The sequence below is a fragment of the Pelmatolapia mariae genome, linkage group LG23 (genome assembly GCF_036321145.2).
Source record: "Pelmatolapia mariae isolate MD_Pm_ZW linkage group LG23, Pm_UMD_F_2, whole genome shotgun sequence".
Lineage (NCBI taxonomy): Eukaryota > Metazoa > Chordata > Actinopteri > Cichliformes > Cichlidae > Pelmatolapia > Pelmatolapia mariae.
In genome coordinates, this window is record NC_086246.1 from 16032450 (window position 1) to 16051888 (window position 19439).

The 19439-nt window shown below is 41.1% G+C and overlaps 1 protein-coding gene across 3 annotated transcripts in view; it reads left to right on the forward strand.

Moving 5' to 3' along the window:
* The window catches only part of LOC134620172 (interleukin-1 receptor accessory protein-like 1-B), a 335420-nt gene that overhangs the window by 276050 nt on the left and 39931 nt on the right, over positions 1-19439 (forward strand). For all 3 annotated transcript variants that reach the window (XM_063466189.1, XM_063466190.1, XM_063466191.1), the window contains one exon: positions 7768-7900. In XM_063466189.1, the coding sequence (XP_063322259.1) occupies positions 7768-7900 (133 nt within the window). The remainder of the gene's footprint in view (positions 1-7767; positions 7901-19439) is intronic.

Genomic DNA, 19439 nt, shown 5'->3' on the forward strand with positions numbered 1-19439 from the left:
GAAATGGGAATACTTGGGGTATGGGCATGCTTGAAAGGTGACCCAGCAAGGTCTTGAGGAACATTCAGTTCAGTGCTATCAGTCTATGTTCCATTGTGTATCTGTGTCTTTCACTTCCATCCCAACCATACTTTCTACTTTTTTTTTTATTCCTCTCTTTAGCCATAAATACATGAAGCCACTGAGGATTGCTCTAGACGGCTTAAGGAGTCCCTCTTTGGTCTGCGTAGCCCTGTACTAAACCCCAGTGACCATCCAGGTCCTGTTGTTATCCAGTCTCTGCTGTGTCACCATGAGATAAGCGTTTTTGTTTTTTGTTTTTAATTCTCAGTACTTAAAATTATCACCAGAACCAATTATGTTACGTTTCAATAACATCAATTCTTTTTTTTCTTTTTTTTTTGCCTGTCCCGTTTGGTTCTTTTGCCATCAGAATTGTTGTCTAAAGGCAAAGAAAGATGCCCAGGATTTACTTTACCAAATGGACCATCCCAGCCTTGCCGTATTGGTCTATTTGATTCACCTTTGCTTTTATTGTTTATTTTATTTTCATTTGCTGAACACGGGACAGACTTGACTGGGGAAAAGAAAAGGGAGAAAGAAAGAGGGAAAGAAAAAGAGCAGGGAAGAGGGACAGTGATAAAGGGCAAAAACTAAAAACCAACAAAACAAACAGACAAAAAATACATATATCAATCACCTGGATCACCTGTTGAGAAAGAAAAAAGAGAAAACAAGCAAAGAAAAAGAGCAATATAATAAACAACATCATCGCGATGATCTATGTGAATATAACAGTAAATACTAAATATTATTGTGCAGCATGTAAGATCGACAGCGCACAGTGTGCTTTGAGGTAGCAGCCAAAAAGGGTGTAGTTTGTTTGTGTGAGCACCCGTGTGTACACCTGTGAGCATGAGCGCGCTTGTATTTAAAAGGTTCCTTCATGTAATGATCTGCTAGAGGGTGTGGGGGGCCACTGCCCCGTCCTCCTGGGCATGAAGCAGGTATGGAGGAGATCAAGGCTCATAATAACATCAATTCTAAAGTGCTATGATATTTCAGTAGATAGCTATCATACAAATGCACTGAGTAGGGCTGTCGGTAAAAAATGATCCTCAGATACAAAGTGACACAAAAAATTTCTATTACTCATTTGCAACAGCACTCATACAACGGTGCTGTTTCCCCCTCCTCCAGCTGGCACAGCCCCTCCTCTCACTACCAGCTGAACACCAAAACAATACCACAACTGCCTTAAAAGAAACTTGGACAACCCTGTTGCCAACACACTCGTATTTATTGTATGGGGTTAGGAAAGCTCCCGTTCAGACATTATTGAAGTATTATCAAACAGTTACAAATGTTAACATAGCTAGCACACAGGTTAACATTAGCGTCTGTTGAGTTATTACTAAGCCTGGATTATATTTTTCATGTCTGCAAGTCCGCTGGGGTCCACTCAGGCACAGGTGGCTTAAGTTTCTAACTGCGAAGAGTCATTGGTGAATAATTTACTTTATTGTGAAGCAATTACTATTAATATAACTATTAATTACCAAGGACTTAAGGCAAACAAAGAAACATATAAGAAATGACTGCTCAGCTCGGGTCTCATGTTGTGTCCAAGTGTAATCTGGTCTTCAAGGTAGCGGCTACTGGCTATGGCAAATTACAAAATGATAAATGTAATGCTGGAGGAAAACAAAAGTATTTGTTTTTAAAAAGTGTTATTTTTCTCTTAAAATCCCAAAATGAAGCTGAAAAAAAGTCCACAAAAAGTCTTTTTGACCACCGAGAAAATATGGTGCCAAGTCACCAGAAACAAAGGAAATAAACAAAACGTATAGCTGATTACATTTGCACCAACCAGTAATTTTGTCATGTTAATTTTGAGAAATCTCTTCCTGTGAAAGTGATATTGTACATTGAGCATTTACCCAAATGTTGGTATTGAGTTTGAAAATCTATTTTGACAACCAAAAATCATGATGGGCAAGAAGACGTGGGTTTTAACTAATGTTTCTGTGCTTTGTTTTGGTTTTTTTCTTTTGGATTAAAGAGATGTATTTGAGTCAGCAGCAAAGCGGGTACATCCCAACTCAGAAACCTAAGTGGCGTTTAGGAAAGAAACAACAGCACTAACTGATGCAAAGCAAAGAAAAACCATTACGCCTCAAAGAAAACACTTCACAATGCCTCACATAACCATTAGCAAAAATAGCATCTGCTTCATAGTTGACATGGCAACTGCCGTCAACATCTGATGCTTTTCTAACTGTTGTAAAACCTCACTTCCTCCATTCAATATGGCATTTCTCTAATGTTTTGTGAAGTACCCTTTAAGTGTTTCATTAATGTCTAATGAGCTTTTCATTAAGAGAATTCAACTGTGACTTCTCCACAAGATTATAAGCAACGCAGGGTTTAACGTTGGTAATGATTCTGCTGGACTGGGCGGCAATAATAGGTGCTGCTTTTGTGCTAAAGTACGTTGTATTATGAGAACATCAATGCAGAGAGTGGGTGTTGAACTTTGCAAATGTCATGCTGTGTTCCACAAGGCTTGAATTGGACTTGTTATTAACCCAACCCCCAGCCTGTTTGTTTCCCACTCCCCGGTAATATTCAACAATATTACCTTATTTAATTTCCAGACACAGCTCGTCCCCGCCAAAAGTAACACCGAGCCGAGAAAATTGTAATTTCACAACACATCGCCGAGCATTTCCTATTACGATTGCCACATGTTAACATGCTTATAAAGTTCAGGAAAACAGCGCAAACATTGTATTATGTCTCTTGATATCTGCTTTACCTGCATTAATTAGGGGAAACGGCAGCGGCAGTTTGCCTGCTTAGTGATAATGAGGTGCAGTGCTAAGTATGAATAACAAGAGATTGACCATACGCGAGGGGGAACATAACTAAATGACTACTGAATAAAGCACAGTCAATGGCTGCCTTAAAATGCATGATTGGAGAGGCTTAGGCTGTAATAAGCAAAGCAAAGTGAATGCTGAACAGAGAGACAATTAAACCGCCACATCTGGCAACGCTGATGTGAGTGGGTACCCAGCCGCCGCAATTACAGGCCTCTGTCACTACTGTAACCCTTTACTGCCTGAACACAGCACTCGAGCAGATGATGAAGGCAATGCATAAAGTTTTCAGAGCATCTACTCCCGACTGGCCACAAATGGATGTTTGACCAGGACCACTTGGCATCCTAATTTTAACACACTATGTCCCTTTCATGGTTTCCCCTCCACAACAAACTTCTCCATTTTTTCGGTAGCCACATACTCAAGTCCTACCCAGTGTCATGGTGTCTCAGACAACAAGGTACAGTGCTTCTATTGAAGTCAGACTAGCCTGGACCATAACGGGTACCCAGTGTGTTTAAAAAAATGATGCCAGGAATGCTAGAATGTGACAAGTTCGGTGACAGATCATTCTCATGAACATATTTTCAAGAACCAGGGCCCAGACGGCCTGCTGAATCTGGGAAAACCCCGTTAAACCATCAATTATCAGCTTATTCAATTTCTGGCCTTTTTCTCAGTCAAGATAACTGTCCTTCTATCCTTCTCCTCCGCGGGGCAATCTTCAAGTTATTTTATGTTGAGTTGCATTGAAGGTGAATTCATCAGGGTAGAGAGAACAAGTCAGCAACCAGAGAAACCGGGGAGAAAAGAAATTTCCACTAAAGTCAAAATAACATCCTGACATTTTGCAAAGATGTTAATGGTGATGTTATGTGCTTCCAGTCATTTAGTGCTTTTCTAGTCTGTCTTAGACTTAACTTCTGAGTCATATTTTACATTCGAGCAGCACTTTTGTGTTTTCACCTTAAGCACGTTTTTCTAACTCACATCCATGGCCAGTTTAGAGTCAGCAGTTTGCCTAACATGCATGTCTTTGGACTGTGGGAGTGCCCACTCAGGCACAGAGGGCACATGTAAACTCTGCACAGGAAGGCCCCACTTTATGACCATCAACCTGCTGAGCACACTTTGCAAGAAGTTGTTGTTATTGTTGCCACTTTATCAGAATTCATGAATTAGCTTCAAATCTTGAAGCAGTCTTTCCTACTGCAGCTGATTTCTGTTAACATAAATATTGCATTAAAGCAATTTTGCCAAGATCTGAAACTTGCGTGTATTAGCAGTAATTTGAAAATTTGCTGTTTATGTATAACGTTGTCTTAAATTGCAAGCTTCCAAATGGCTTTTCATCTCGCCACAAACATTAAACCTTCTGTATGCCGTACGCGTCTTCAGTGCTGTTCAGATCACGAGTACTGAAAAGCTTAGCCTCTTCCCTCTCTGAAGTATTTTACCGCTAGCTGCAATTTATTCAAGGCTGTTAAAAGCGAAGGAATAAAGAAAACAAAGGCTTCCCTACTCAAGAGCTTGATTGTTAGGATCTGAATGGGAAACGCTGGTAGATTAAGTCGACATGGATGGTGCACGCACTGCATGCAGATGTAGTGATGTGTAATCGTCAGCACACAAGGGCAGTACAATGCTCTATTCACTCAGTGTAGGAAGTCTTTCAGTTCTCCCATGTGTGGGATTCCTCTTTCAAACTTTTTCTAGCTGTCTTTTTTCCTCATATTTCCACTTTCTTTAATGTCAGAGATGTAGAAATGCATACATCCCCGCTCCTTTTCCCTATATTTCCGTTCTTCTCACGCTTCCATAGCTTCAAGTCTGTCTCCTTTGCCACGGGAATCTTTGCTGACGTCTCCGTCCTGCAGCCACAGCGACTGAGAGAGATGCTCTGGAGGCTCAGAGAGATAAGAGAGGAGAGACAATCGCATTAAGACTCACTTTACCCCCCTGACCAAGACCAGAGGTTGGGATTTGAATGTTAAAATCAGTAAGCTTAAATCCCTGCATGGTCGTTTGTGCATTTCCCAGACTGAGCACATTACTTCTGCCTCTGCAGCCTTTAGCTGCTCGCAACTACACCGGCACAAATTAGCACGGCATCGTTAAGGGAATAACACGCAGCCATATGCACGAGGAGCTCCCTTGGAGTGAGTCTTAGAGAATGACACTGTGACTGGTGTCTGCACAGCAGTCTAGCTGTCGATGCTACAACACAATATGCTGTTCGAATCTATGGGTGAAGCCTCTTGACATCAAAGGTGGCAAAAAAAGAAAGAAAGAGAGGAACCGTGTTTCCTTTTACTGTTCTCTGCACCTGTCAAAATGGTGTGTTTAGGGTCTTTTTTTTCTTGTTTTTGTTGTTGTTTTATTTGCTGCTACTGCACACACCAGCCCGCCTCCTTTGTAACACCACAGAGACCCCTAGTGGAATTGAGAGGCGTTGCAATGTGTCTGAAAGTGTGTGCGTGTGTGTGTCTGTGTGGTCCAGGACAGATCCCACCATCCCCAAAACTCATTTTCTCTGTCTCTTTCATTTTCGCACTCTCACACACACACACGCACACACACACACAAGCCTTATCTTTCAGCTGTGGACAACTTTTCTTTTTTTCTTTTTTTTTGAGCCGTGAGACAAAATGCAAAACTGCCTCCTCCCAGCCTCCACACACACGCACACACAGACACACACACACACACACACCTCAAATTCAGGGCCTTTTCTGCATCTCCAAGCCAGATTTTCCCTGTTAACGCTTTAGCTATCATCTGAGTGCACTAGACTGCACTAGAGGGCCAAATTAGAGCAGGCCTTGGTAAAATAAAATCCCTTTATCTTTGAACTAGCAAGTACCCAATTATACGCCACAGTTATCTCCCATCTCACAGACTTCTGAGTCCTCGCCACAGGCCAATGAGCACGGAGAGCTAATGAAGAGATGCTGAATCACCTTTTTGCCTTCCTGGACACACAACTGGTGGAGCCTCCTTGATCATCTGCCACTTTTTTATGCATTAGAGTCATTCTCCCACTTTGATGAGGTGGTCCCCCCCCCCCCCCGTCGCAGCACAGGCCACTGATTCACGGATATGCCGTCGGTTGCGGCATACATATGATTAGCATGAAAGAAAAGTGAGAGGTCTCTAATCCCGAGCAGAGAAGAGAAAACGGGTTTTAAAGTGGTTTATCTGCTTCCAGTCACAGAGGATGTTGAAAATGAAGCGATGCAGAGAGAGGAACTCCTGCTGATGTGAAAGACGAGGCTTGATATGGGTCTTCTGTGCGTGACCCTGATCATCCCAGGAAGTCGATCTGTATATCACGCTGCCTGTTTGTACAGAAAAATTACCTGAGGTGTTGGAAGCTTTTTCTCTTCCTGTTTTCAGCCTTGTTAAACTTTTACATGTGCTTCAGATTTTGTGCTTTCTACAGCTTTGGTTCTTATGGATATGGATTTATTTCATTTCCCAGTTGGTCAGCATTTTAAGATATTTAACTCCTTAAGCTCTAGTACCCAATGTGTTTCAGTGTAATGACAAGGTGTCTCATCCAAGCATTCATATGGAGCTGGAAGTGAGGCAGGTTTCAGTGTCATCACCACAGGACACCTTCTGTGTTTCTTTGAGATGCCAGCAGCTTTGACTAAGCATCTGATGCCCTTGGAATGACAGCGGGCTCACTGACAGCCCTCATAATGAGATTATTGTTCCTAGGTGATAAAAGTAAGGCCACTTCCACTTCATGCATGTAAAGCTTTATCTCTAAACTTATGTGCAGGCCCCTTCAAACATTCGCTCTGTCAGTCGGTGCTTTTGCTCTTTCAAAGTTGATTTTTGGCGTCTTTTAAAGCACAAGTTTGTTTTTTCTTTTTTGACTGTGGTATCTAACAGGGCCAACCTCTTCCAGTCTTGATAGGTTAGGTTGTCTGGCAGTAATTCACAGGTTTTCACTTCTTGGAAGTTGCTTGCACCCAAATGGTGATAATGGTTATGAAACAACCACCATGACCATGCACTGCTGAGCACTTAAAAAGGAATTTGGGTGCAATCAAGCCACTGCGCTGTAGCACGGATTTTTGCCAGAGAGAATAAACACCTTTTATTTTCTGATTCACACTGAAAGCTGCATGTTAGTTGTATGAAATATGAATGAAGGCTGACTTAGGCACAGTCTACTTCCACAGACCCATAAGGGCATATCCTCTTATCGCAGCAATACAAGTATAATTGAGTCGATAATGTGCAATTTGAACTCCTGCTTAGGCTGTGCGGTTTGAATTGTGAGTTTTGCATTCATTACCAGCACAAGCCACCTCCTCCTCCTCCTTAAAAGCCGTACCGCACTGTGGTGTTTAAAAATTTCCAAAGTACTTCCTGCAAAATACAGCGATGTAAATGTAAAAGTGGGATCTGACAGAGAAGGGAGCTTTGGAGGAGGGTAAAGAGCTTTTGTGAAGGTACAGTGGTGTTACAAAGTTGGCATGAAAGAGGGTTCAAGAGCGCGTTTATAAGTTTAAGAGGGTGTTGGGGAATTTAAAAACGGTTGAGTGTGGTTTAAGATGGCACCTCAGGAGAGTGAGGAACAGTTTAGGAACTGATGGGATAGCAAGGCTGTCGTGGAGTGTTTCGGAGGGTGAAAAGGAGAGGGAGAGAATAGGTTCTGTAAGTCAGGCATCAGATATCATATCTTGTGGGTATTTCTATCCACCATATTTGGAAAAGAACACTCTGATCTCTTATTTTTATTTATTTATGTACTTATTTACTTATTTAGAGGACACTGTCTATGGCAGACCCTTCAACAGTCATCAGTATCTCAGGGCTAACATTTGTAACATTTTTATCAGGTGACTCCTTCTCTTGTCTCCCACAGGAAGTCCAGTTAACTTGACGTGCAGAGCGTTCTTTGGATACAGCGGAGACGTCAGTCCACTCATCTACTGGATGAAGGGGGAGAAGTTTATCGAGGACCTGGATGAGGAGAGGATTCAGGAGAGCGAAGTCAAGTAAGAACTTCAGAGCTTCAATTTTATGAATGGGGAATATTTTGGGAAATGAAGGTGTAAACTGTAAAATACAGATATTTGTTATCTTATTATCTGTATATCCACTTCCATTTTATTTGTATATATTGTCAAATAACAACAGTCGCCTCAAGGGGTTTTATATTGTAAGGTAAAGACCCTACAATAATAATAGAGAAAAAGACAGCAACAATCAGACGACACCTTGGCAACAGTAGGGAGGAAAGACTTCCTTTAACAGGAGGAACCTACCAGAACAGGGAGGGGCAGCCATTTCCAGAGACAAGTTTATTGTAAGGGATTTTTCTTAACACTCCCTCCTACCTTTTCTCTCCCCTCTCGACAGGTGAACACCATGAGGTTTTGCACTCTCTCACATACTAGACCAGGCAACAACTTCCAGGGCAGCTAAATGAAGCCAGAGTGGCCAAAATGACAGTTCATCTGTGGCCACTCGAGGCTGGTTTCAAAAGCGAGTCAGTTCCTAGAGACTCTCACGTCAAAATACCCAACTATAGCCTTTAGATTAGCATGCGTACAGTCTTGTATGAATAACAGTTTTGGTTTCTATAGCTAATTTGCTGGTTGTATGGGGGTGGTTGTTTTTCATAATTCACCACGCTGGACACTGTTAAAGCTTATATTTAAGGCTGTGGCTGCTTTAATAGACTCTGCTTGCTATCTCCAGCCTCCGTTCTGTTAATTCCCATCATAGAACTCGACCTCTCAACTGTGTTTGTGCCTTTTGGAACATCCATTCATTTTCATCTGCTTATCCAATTCACCATAGGTTGGAGCCTATCCCAGCTAGGTCAAGAGGCAGGGTTCACCAGTCTGCCACATGGCTAACACAGAGAGACTATAATTCACACTCACATGTACATCTATGGTCACTTTAGAATCACCAGCTAACCTAACTCCGTGCATGTTTTTGGACTGTGGGAGTATCCAGGGACAACCCATGAAGGCAGAACATGCAAACTCTACACAGAGGTGGATTCAAACCAGGACCTTCTTACTGTGAGGCAACAATTCTAGCCATCAGATGTGCTGCCAGCTGTTTGAAATATTCTTTTTTTCAAACAGCTTTTGTTAAAATATTCTTTTTAACAAAAGAATATTCTATTCTCCAGAATATTCTATTCTCCAGTTTTTGTTTTTTGTTTTAGTTTGGTAGTTGGCACTAAATAGCAGGTTTCAATGTTTGCACTTGGCACCAGTGCAATTTATGGATGCAGCTTGCTAACCAAGCCTGCTAGCATTAGTTGATAAGCAGCCACTCTACCCTGTGGTACAGCAGCCAAAACAAAAATGTTAAGGTATAAAAATGCAGAGTCCAGAAACCAATTAGTAATCTCACATTGCCTACTTTCAGTCAGGCCATATTGAGACCTCTGCAAAGGCAAAATGGAAAACAGAAGACAGTTAGGTTATTGCACACCACCAAGCATGAGCCGGAGGCGTCCCCAAAACAGTGAGATCTCATGAAATTTGAGCTTTCCAATCCAAATAGCATATAATAAAAATTGTGTCCAGATTGGGCAAAAAAAGATACAAATCTAAGAAAAATATGCACATATGACCATTATTAAACCGATCATAGCGGCAGAAATAATCTGCCGCTATCACTTAGTCAGAAGTGACTAATATATTCATGAGTCACTTCTGATCTCTTCAAAAGCAGCACAGGACCCCTCGGCTGAACTGGTAAACACCTATTTAAACTCAATTTGCCACAACTCTGTGACCACCCATCAACACACCAAACAATGAAGGGAACCGTTCACTACCAAGCTACCATCTAAATATTCATATTGAGCATTTGATATTCATGAATGCCTTATGTGGCTGTTTAATAATGCAGGTAGCTATGCATTCTTTATCAACATGTACTGTATATGCACAGTTCAGGAACTGCTCCATCAGTTAAACAAAAGTGCAGCAGCAGCACGACAGATGGAAACTCCAACTGAATAGCCTCCTTTTCCATTCGAGTGACCACCATGTTTTTGGCTCATTAATGAAAACAGAAGTCTGTTTACTCTGATATCAGCATCAACCGAGGCTGGTTGACCATCCAAAAATGAAGCCTAGACGCGACTCTTCTTCCTTTAGTTCTGACAAGTCGTGTGAGGTAAACAATGGAGCTTTAGGAACTGTCACACTTTTAAAGTTTCACCTTGCAGAAAATGAGATTTTCTTTTTATTATATGCCTATAATAAGTAGGCGTCTAATACTGTCAATCATAAATGTTCAGCCATGATTGACAGCAATGCAGTTATACAGGGAGAGAAAGAAAGGTTCACTGGGGGAAGCTGGATTTCCAGCATGTTTAAACGATGAACTGGACCCATGGTGAAAAGTGTTGTTTTAGCTTGACGGCACTGACATATGGAACTCGTCCAGAATCATTTTTATTGATTCACTTTGGATCAGCCATAAAAAACAAAGCAGACATTTCGTGCCATTGCTAAAGTGTAGCTGATGGTATCGCTTCTGCTTTAGGCCTATTTTTCACCTGTGATTGGAAATTTGATAGATTTGCTGCTACATTTACAACATTACAGCAGTAAGATGGGATCTGTTTACTTTAGCTGCAGGGTCACTTTATTACATATACATATACCTACACATACACATACACCTTGCTTTTGTTGAATAGAAACCCCTTTTCTAGCTTAATAACTGTCCTAATGCTGTAGATTTATGGGCAGCACTGCCATCATGCAAATCCGCTATTCTACTTATAGACTGTATATAAAAGATAGATTTAGGTAATATACCATCACATATAGGTTAAGGAAACCCCTTAAACTCAAAGCTATTTGGCCACCACCGTATTGGGTTTTTGGAGCTAGAAATAACCGTATTTAGATACGCTTGCCCATTTCTTCATCACATCAACTTTGAGGACAGAATGTTCATTTGCTCCCTGATTTATTCCACCCACTAACAGGTGCCATGATGAAGAGATAATCAGTGTTATTGCCAGTGATCATAATGTTATGGCTGATCGGTGTACGATATGAGCTTTGTGAGATGGTATCCTTCTGAAAAGGGGATAGATATGGTCAACACTGATACACAGGAAGCTTTGGCATATTAATGCCTCACGGCTGGTACAAGGGTGCCCACAGGGTGCCTGGAAAATACTGCTTAATGTGCCAGCAGCCTAAATTGCTACAGGACAGGATGGATCCATCCTGCTTCTAGGTTTGATATACTAAGATGCTCTTTTGTCATACCTTGCTGGTAAAGAGTTGACTTTTTTACTGATGTATTACCTCAAAACAAGTCTGACCACGCTTCTCTGCTCTCTCCCATCTGCAATTTATTTTGCTCCTAAATTTTCACTCAGTGGGTGTTTTCTTTTTTGGCACTCTCCCTTTAAAACCTAGACATGGTTTTGAAAGTCTTAGCAGATGAGCAGTTTCTACTCAAGCAGCCTGTCTGCCATTAACACATGTCACATTCAAAGTCACCAGTCAGCACACCCTCGTGACCATGTCTACATGCCTAAATATTTTTAGTTTGTGGCTCATGTTTGGCTAATTAGATATTTGCTTTAATGAGCAGTTGAACGAGTGTACATAATGAAGTGGCCAGTTAACCAGTGGGTTGATGTTGTGCAGTTAAATCAGTTTATAATTGGCACGTAGAATACTGTCAGCTGGGTGGATTACAGCCTCAGATGGCTCATATTGTCTGTGATGTTGCCAAAATTGCAGCATGGTTGATCTTTGCTTAATCACAGGCCTGAGAAAAGGTCACAGTTTCCTTGTTTGATGGACTAACAAGGGCAGACCATTACACCAATGCTGTACTTTTGTTCAAGATTATGCACTGATCTTCAAGCGGTGAAGGTCAATCGAAATCCAGAGCAAAGTGCTCACCCTTCTTAAATGAATAATCAATCCTCATCATCAATACACGACCGCCGAGACTATTAAAAGATAACGTGTGAAACAGTGGAAACCATCAAGTTAGTAGAACATAGCAACAGTTTAATTAAACATCTCAGATCACTATAAAGATAGAGCACGGGATATACATTGCTGTGCAAAAGTCATGAGCCAACCTTTATTTCTTTATATTATGCTTTCAAGGAGCCAAACTTTCTTGTAATTTAACAAAAAAATGGTCTTGTGCAATAGTTCTCCAGGCTCTCTGAAGGTCTTTTCTTTGGAAACTGGCTGCTTTTCCACTCACAGTCCAGTCCTTATACCTGACCATTTTCAGAGGAATGTTTGTGTTGTTTCTTTGTTGCAACTTGACCTAGGAGTCATTCAAGCTTAGCAAAGGCAGCTAACTCAGGAGCTAAACCAGTGGTTTGTCTACACATAACTGACAACTTCAGAACCAATTGTATCTTTAGGTACTTGCTAAACAGCCTGTCACAAAAACACATTAAAAACAATCCATTTCTTTAGTTGAACCCATGAAAAGTACCAAAGATAAAACAGTTTGACAGCCATAAAACTGCATTTTTTCACCAGCAAGATGATTCCCAAAGAGCTATTACCTAAAAACCTGACATATCTCAGTATGGTGTGCAGTGTGTCCTTAAAAAAAAATGAGGAAACTGCAGAAATGGGGAAAAACAAAATCCAGCGAAACCTGACACACAATCTGAAAGATGCATTTGATACTTCAGATGATCCATCCACTGCTCACTGAAACCTTATCAGAAACTGTATGAATGGAAAGGTTTCTGTCAAGAAGTTCTCCCTTCTCTTAAGAAGGGAAACTGGGACATTAAACTAGAAATTCACTGAAAGTCAGTGTCAACTGATTGACATTAAAACAAACAATGGAACATTATCAGTCATGTATTGGCCTCCTTAGAGCGCAGACCTAAACATTATTAAAGGAGTGTTGGATCATCTTAACAGAGAACATAGCAAAAGGCAGCCAACGCTTTGAATGTCCTTCAAGAAGCCTGGAGAACTATTCCTGAAGACTGCTTAAAGAAAGAGAGTTTAGACTGTGATGAAGAATAAAGGCGGCCATACCAAATATTGACTTTCAAGCTTGTACAATTGTAATAAGTAGTGATTGCAGCAAGAAATGAGGGATTGCTCAAGACAGTACTACACCGATTTTGTGAAGAGGATTATAAAACCTTAAAAAAAAAATCAAATATACATAGTAAATATGTTGAAAGACAGCTCTTCTAAGTTAATGCACGCTGAGTATAATGTATTTGTGCAGTGACTGTGGTCACAGTCGAGTGTGGTTGAAAAAATTGCAGGCAAGAAGTAATTGTAGCAGTGAAGAGGAAATTCTTAATCCTTAAGAATGGGTTTCTTTGCTCTGCTGTCATCACAGGGGAATTCAGATAAGGGTAACAAGAAGACACAGTATAAATACACTGAATTCCTTTAGCTGTAATTCAATTACAGATTGAAAACTAGTGTCAAAAACATAGATTGATTTAATTAAATTAATGGTTTTGAATCAATAAAAGCGAAGAGATAGTTCACTCTTTTTATTTGTCAAACTTATATTTGTCGTTTTTGCTCGTGTCTGTATTGCAAAAACCACATAGCATGTGTGTTTCGTATCCTGCCCCGATGTACCCCTTTCACGGACCACACGTATGACTAGAAAAATTCTTGTTGTCGACAAATGCCATGTAAAGAAAAGGTTAACCATAAGCAGCGTGACAAGGCTGGGAGGAGAGTTAGCGGCCCAGTCAGTGACCTGGCATTTCGAGATGTCTCTATTAGCCTGCTAGCATGCTCCGTCCAGCTCTCAGCACCACTCTCTGTCGTGAAGGACACCGGGCCAATTAGAGCCTACAGGATTTAAGGGGACTGTGGAGGTGGAGGGGGAGGGGGTTGGCAGGTGGCGACACTGCGTAGGTGGTATAATAAAGATGAGAAGATGGAATAGTGAGCGGCTCACCGCATGCAGTTAGAAACCTGCTTTCATACGATAGTCAAATGAGGTAACAAGGCAAGAAATCAAAACCGTGACCGGAAGGTGTGTGTGTGTGTGTGTGCAGGCTCAGACGTGAGGAGTATACACACATTCAAGTTTTTAAAAACACATATTTTTGTTGTGTGCCACTGTGAGATGCTGTCTCCCTCTGAGCGTTATTATTTATTTCATTTTTTTTTGTTCCCATTTGAGTGTGCACCACTTCAAACCCACTCGCTGACATCATTCCATGAGCTTTTAGCTTTGAAATGGAAATTAATCACACAGGAGTATTCCCTTAAGGGCCGCCTGTAATACATGAAATGGAGCTTTTGGCACAATGTTTCACCACTGAGATTCAGGGTTGATAAAAAAAAAATTGTGGCTGCAGAACATGACTTCATGGATCTGTGAGAAGACACAGCACAGAATGCAGACTTAAAGACCGTGCTGCCGAAGTTTGAAACCAGAAGAAGTTTCAGTCCCCCGGTGTAAGGGCATAGAGCACCCATTTGAGTAGCAGTTCAAGTGTAAAATTTCATTTCATTTTCTAACTATAATTAACGTTCTTGGATATATCATGGGAAATCAGGGTACTTACACCGTCCAGGGTCTCTGCTTATTAGTGCTGCAAACTCAGCACTGCTCAGTACCGTCTGAAAATAAAAGCCTAATAATACAAACCTTTGTTGAAGTGTATACAGTGCATATGTGATTTAGTACTTTAATATATGTAGAATTATTAAATTCTCCATATGAAGGTGGAACTAATTGCTTAGAAAGACCCAAAGTATAGATGTGTTAGCTTAGCAAAGCTAAACAGATGTCTTAGCTTTGCTAAGTTAACCAGTGAGTATAGTCAGGGTATTTACAATGTAGAGTGGCACTTGTTGTGGTCTTCTGCTGCTGTAGCCCCTCTGCTACAAGGTTCAGCATGTTGTGCATTCAGAGATGCTCCTCTTCATACCCTGGTTTTAAAGAGTGGTTTTTTGAGGTACTTTCAGTACCTATCAGTGTATCAGTATCACCTATCAGCTCAAAGCAGGCTGGTCATTCTCCTTTGACCTCTGGCATCAACACAGCAATATCACCCAGAGAACTGCTGCTCACTGGATATTTTCTGTTTTCCAGCCCATTCTCTGTAACCTTAGAGATTGTTGTCTTGTGTGGGAAAATCCCAGTAAAACAACCTCTGACACCAACCACCATGCCAGGTTAAAAGTCCCCTAAATCACCTTTCTCCTCCATTCTGATACTTCTTTTAAACTTCAGTAGGTCATTATGACAATGTCCACATGCCTGATTTGATATATTTGCATTAACAAGTAGTTAATTGACTTGTTTAATGGGGAATTTAGGGTTGGAACCACCAGCTTAGCTTAACAGACAAGAATTACATACAGTCAGGTCCATAAATATTGGGACATCGACACAATTCTAACATTTTTGGCTCTATACACAACCACAATGGATTCCAAATGAAACGAACAAGACATGCTTTAACTGCAGACTGTCAGCTTTTATTTGAGGGTATTTACATCCAAATCAGGTGAACAGTATAGGAATTATGACAGTTTGTATATGTGCCTCCCACTTCTTAAGGGACCAAAAGTAATGGGACAATTGTCTTCTCAGCTGTTCCATGGCCAGGTGTGTGTTATTCCCTCATTACCCCAATTACAATGAACAAATAAAAGGTCCAGAGTTCATTTCAAGTGTGCTGTTTGCTTTTTGAACCTGTTGCTGTCAACTGCCAGGATGAGATCCAAAGAGCTGTCACTACCAGTGAAGCAAGCCATCATTAGGCTGAAAAAACAAAACAAACCCATCAGAGAGATTGCAAAAACATCAGGCGTGGCCAAAACAACTGTTTAGAACATTCCCAAAAAGAAGGAACGCACTGGTGAGCTCAGCAACACCAAAAAACTAGGAAGACCACGGGACACAACTGTGGTGGATGACCAAAGAATCCTTTCCCTGGTGAAGAAAACACCCTTCACAACAGTTGGCCAGATCAAGAACACTCTCTAGGAGGCAGGTGTATGTGCGTCAGAGTCAACAATCAAGAGAAGACTCCACCAGTGTGAATACAGAGGGTTCACCACAAGATGTAAACCTTTGGTGAGCCCCAAAAACAGGCAGGCCAGATTAGAGTTTGCCAAACGACATCTGAAAAAGCCGTCGCAGTTCTGGAACAACATCCTATGGACAGATGAGACCAACATCAACTTGTACCAGAGTGATGGGAAGAGAAGAGTATGGAGAAGGAAAGGAACTGCTCATGATCCTAAGCATACCACCTCATCAGTGAAGCATTGGGGTGGAAGTGTCATGGCGTGGGCATGTATGGCTGCCAGTGGAACTTGTTCTCTTGTATTTATTGATGATGTGACTGCTGACAAAAGCAGCACAATGAATTCTGAAGTGTTTCGTGCAATATTATCTGCTCATATTCAGACAAATGCTTCAAAACTCATTGGACGGCGCTTCACAGTGCAGGTGGACAACGACCCAAAGCATACTGCAAAAGCAACCAAAGAGTTTTTGAAGGGAAAGAAGTGGACTGTTTTGCAATGGCCAAGTCAGTCACCTGACCTGAATCCGATTGAGCATGTATTTCACTTGCTGAAGACAAAACTGAAGGGAAAATGCCCCAAGAACAAGCAGGAACTGAAGACTGTTGCAGTAGAGGCCTGGCAGAGCATCACCAGGGATGAAACCCGGCGTCTGGTGATGTCTATGTGTTCCAGACTTCAGGCTGTGATTGACTGTAAAGGATTTGCAACCAAGTATTAAAAAATGAATGTTTGATTTATGGTTCTTATTCTGTCCCATTGCTTTTGGTCCCTCAAGAAGTGGGAGGCACATTTGCAAACTGTTGTAATTCCTACACCGTTCACCTGATTTGGATGTAAATACCCTCAAATAAAAGCTGACACTCTGCAGTTAAAGCATGTCTTGTTCGTTTCATTTGGAATCCATTGTGGTGGTGTATAGAGCCAAAAATGTTAGAATTGTGTCGATGTCCCAATATTTATGGACCTGACTGTATATGGTAGTTTACTTCTCCTGAGCTAAGCTAGCCAAGTGCAGAATTAATTATTCTCATCTAAGCACAATATAAAATTATTCCTTCCAAAAATACCCCATAAAACAGTACGGCAAAAACAAAATCATAGTTATTATAGTTATTATATGCTTGGTTCCCTAGCCAGATGTAGAGAGGAAGCGTGGAATTAAACATGTCTCTTGATTTACTGTAAAATCTGTTTCAACACCTGTGCACTTCTACCACCTAACAGTTGACCTTTACCTTGACAAACACAAGTAATTCTCACCATGCTTGTCACTAAGCAACAGTATTGGTACAGCAGCCCAGATTTCCATCCGAAATTACTTCTCCAGCCTCTCTGGGAAATGTTCACGCGTTCAAAGAGAAAACAGGCAGACATATTCTCTCCAGTCTTTTCAGATACCAGTTAGGGTACATGGCTTGGGTTGTTTCAACTCTACTAGATATGCAGACGTCAGAAATCTTAGTTACAACTTTAAAACTGAACCATCTGGTCTTGTGTGGGCGTGTCCTTTAGTGTTATGCACATTGTATGTGGATGGGGAAAGCTACATTGACAGAGAAGGGATGAAATGCAACAAATACACAAGGGTGGACTCAAACTCGCACAATCTACCAGCTGAGCTACCAGGGTGCCCTTGAACCAGTACATTGGTAGGGGATCCTTGGTGTTCTGTAGGTTGCGTGATGGTGGATCAGGTTTCTTCCAGCTTCTGGGGACTTTGGAGATCTTTTGGAGTCCTTGAGCCATTCCTGAACTCGTGGTAGCTTCTTCTTGGGGGAGACCTTTCCCATCAATTTCGGGTATATTCTTAAAAAGTAACCTAATTTGTATCAAGGTTCTCAGATTTTGGTTAAATGAATTTTCAAACATCCATATGTACATTTTCAAGTATGCACATCAATGTATATATTCCCAAATGTTGCTCTGCACATAAGAATATCCAGTCTCACAGCTGTGCAGAGTAGAAATAACAGTCCTTTGCCAACATTATCTGACAGTTTGAAAAGTGGAGCACTCCTACCGCTTACTGATGCAACAGCGCTGCACATGCATGCCAGCACAAATCGTATGCACATTGGATGATCTGTCATTGTATAAAATATTATATTTCAGATCAGCTCTGATCTACAGTAATTCAAATCAACCTTTCAGATATAGTGTTTCAGGCTAATATGTGATGTTTACTCATATTTGAGATGAATAATGATGCAATATTTTGCCTCCCAGCCACCGTGGCGTGTGCTTTCACTTCTGCTGTAGTTTTCCATCACATAGGCCACAGACCCTTGCCCTTGTTTTCAGGTAAACCTGATTTACCGAAGTGTACCTGAGTTAGAAAACAGTTTGTGGTTTTTGTGGGGGGGGGGGGTTATTTTTACTCCAAACTGTTTACATTGAAACTGATGTCAGGTCTTTGGTAGATTTACCCCTTGAAACATTAAGTCACAAAACACCAAGATGTTTTTTTGACCCCGAGATATGTGCCAGGGACCTGGCAGATGTATGTGTGGGTGTGTTCACACTTCACGGTTCCTGTTTTCCAGGAACTCACTTAGTCCTCCACTTAAGACTTTCAGTAACAAGTATGATGGGTATGAGTGTTTTTTGTAAACAAAGATTAATTTTTTTCCTTTGCCAACACCTTAAGTGTTTCAATCTGTGTTGAGTTACACATGGGTGCCGCCTCTTTAAAAAACCATCAGCATGGATCTATGTCTCAGCCTTGTGATCCCCTGTCATATCTGCCCGACTGGCCTCTCAATGGAGAACGATGAGCTCACAGGCACTGTGAGAAAACCCTAAAAGAATTACCTTATATACTCACATAACCTTTACCCCAGGAGCTAACCTTTCTGCTATATTTGCTGGAGACCAGCTTAAAAAGTAAAACTTCATTATTAGGTTTTATGAAGCTGCTATAAGTCCACGTAGCTACAAAATGATTACCTCTAATAGTTCTTCTCTGTGCATGGTCAATAAAAGAAGTTTCACTGCAGAGTGATCATTTCTATGTGGGACACCAATTATTAGCAGCACTTTGTAAAGCTAATGTAAGATATTGCCATGGCAGCAGTGGGTGTATTATAGTTATTCTTTATCCTCCCAGCACTTCCCAGTCTGCTTTGTTTGGCTTGTTCATTGATCAACAAGAATTAGATGAGTTTTCATATTCAAATACCCTGCAGCAGGCAGCAGACAAATGCCCAAGTGGCACTCACACCTTTTTGTGCTATTAGCCCCATGCGTCATTAAACAGAGGCTAGAAATAGCTGTAATTTTGGTAACCTTAAAAAGATTATCTGCTCGTATATCATGCCTGTTTTTTCACAACAGCACAGCAGGACAGATTTTGCTCTTTTAACGAGCATTGTTTTCTTGTTGTTTTTTCGTTTATAACAGTTGTTCCGAAACAGGCTTTATAAGTAGACATTGATCTTTATTTTCCAAAGTTTTGTTTAGTACCTGTTTTATGCTAATTCTGGTTAACTGTGAAATGGACTGACTGGAGGTCAGGTATCCT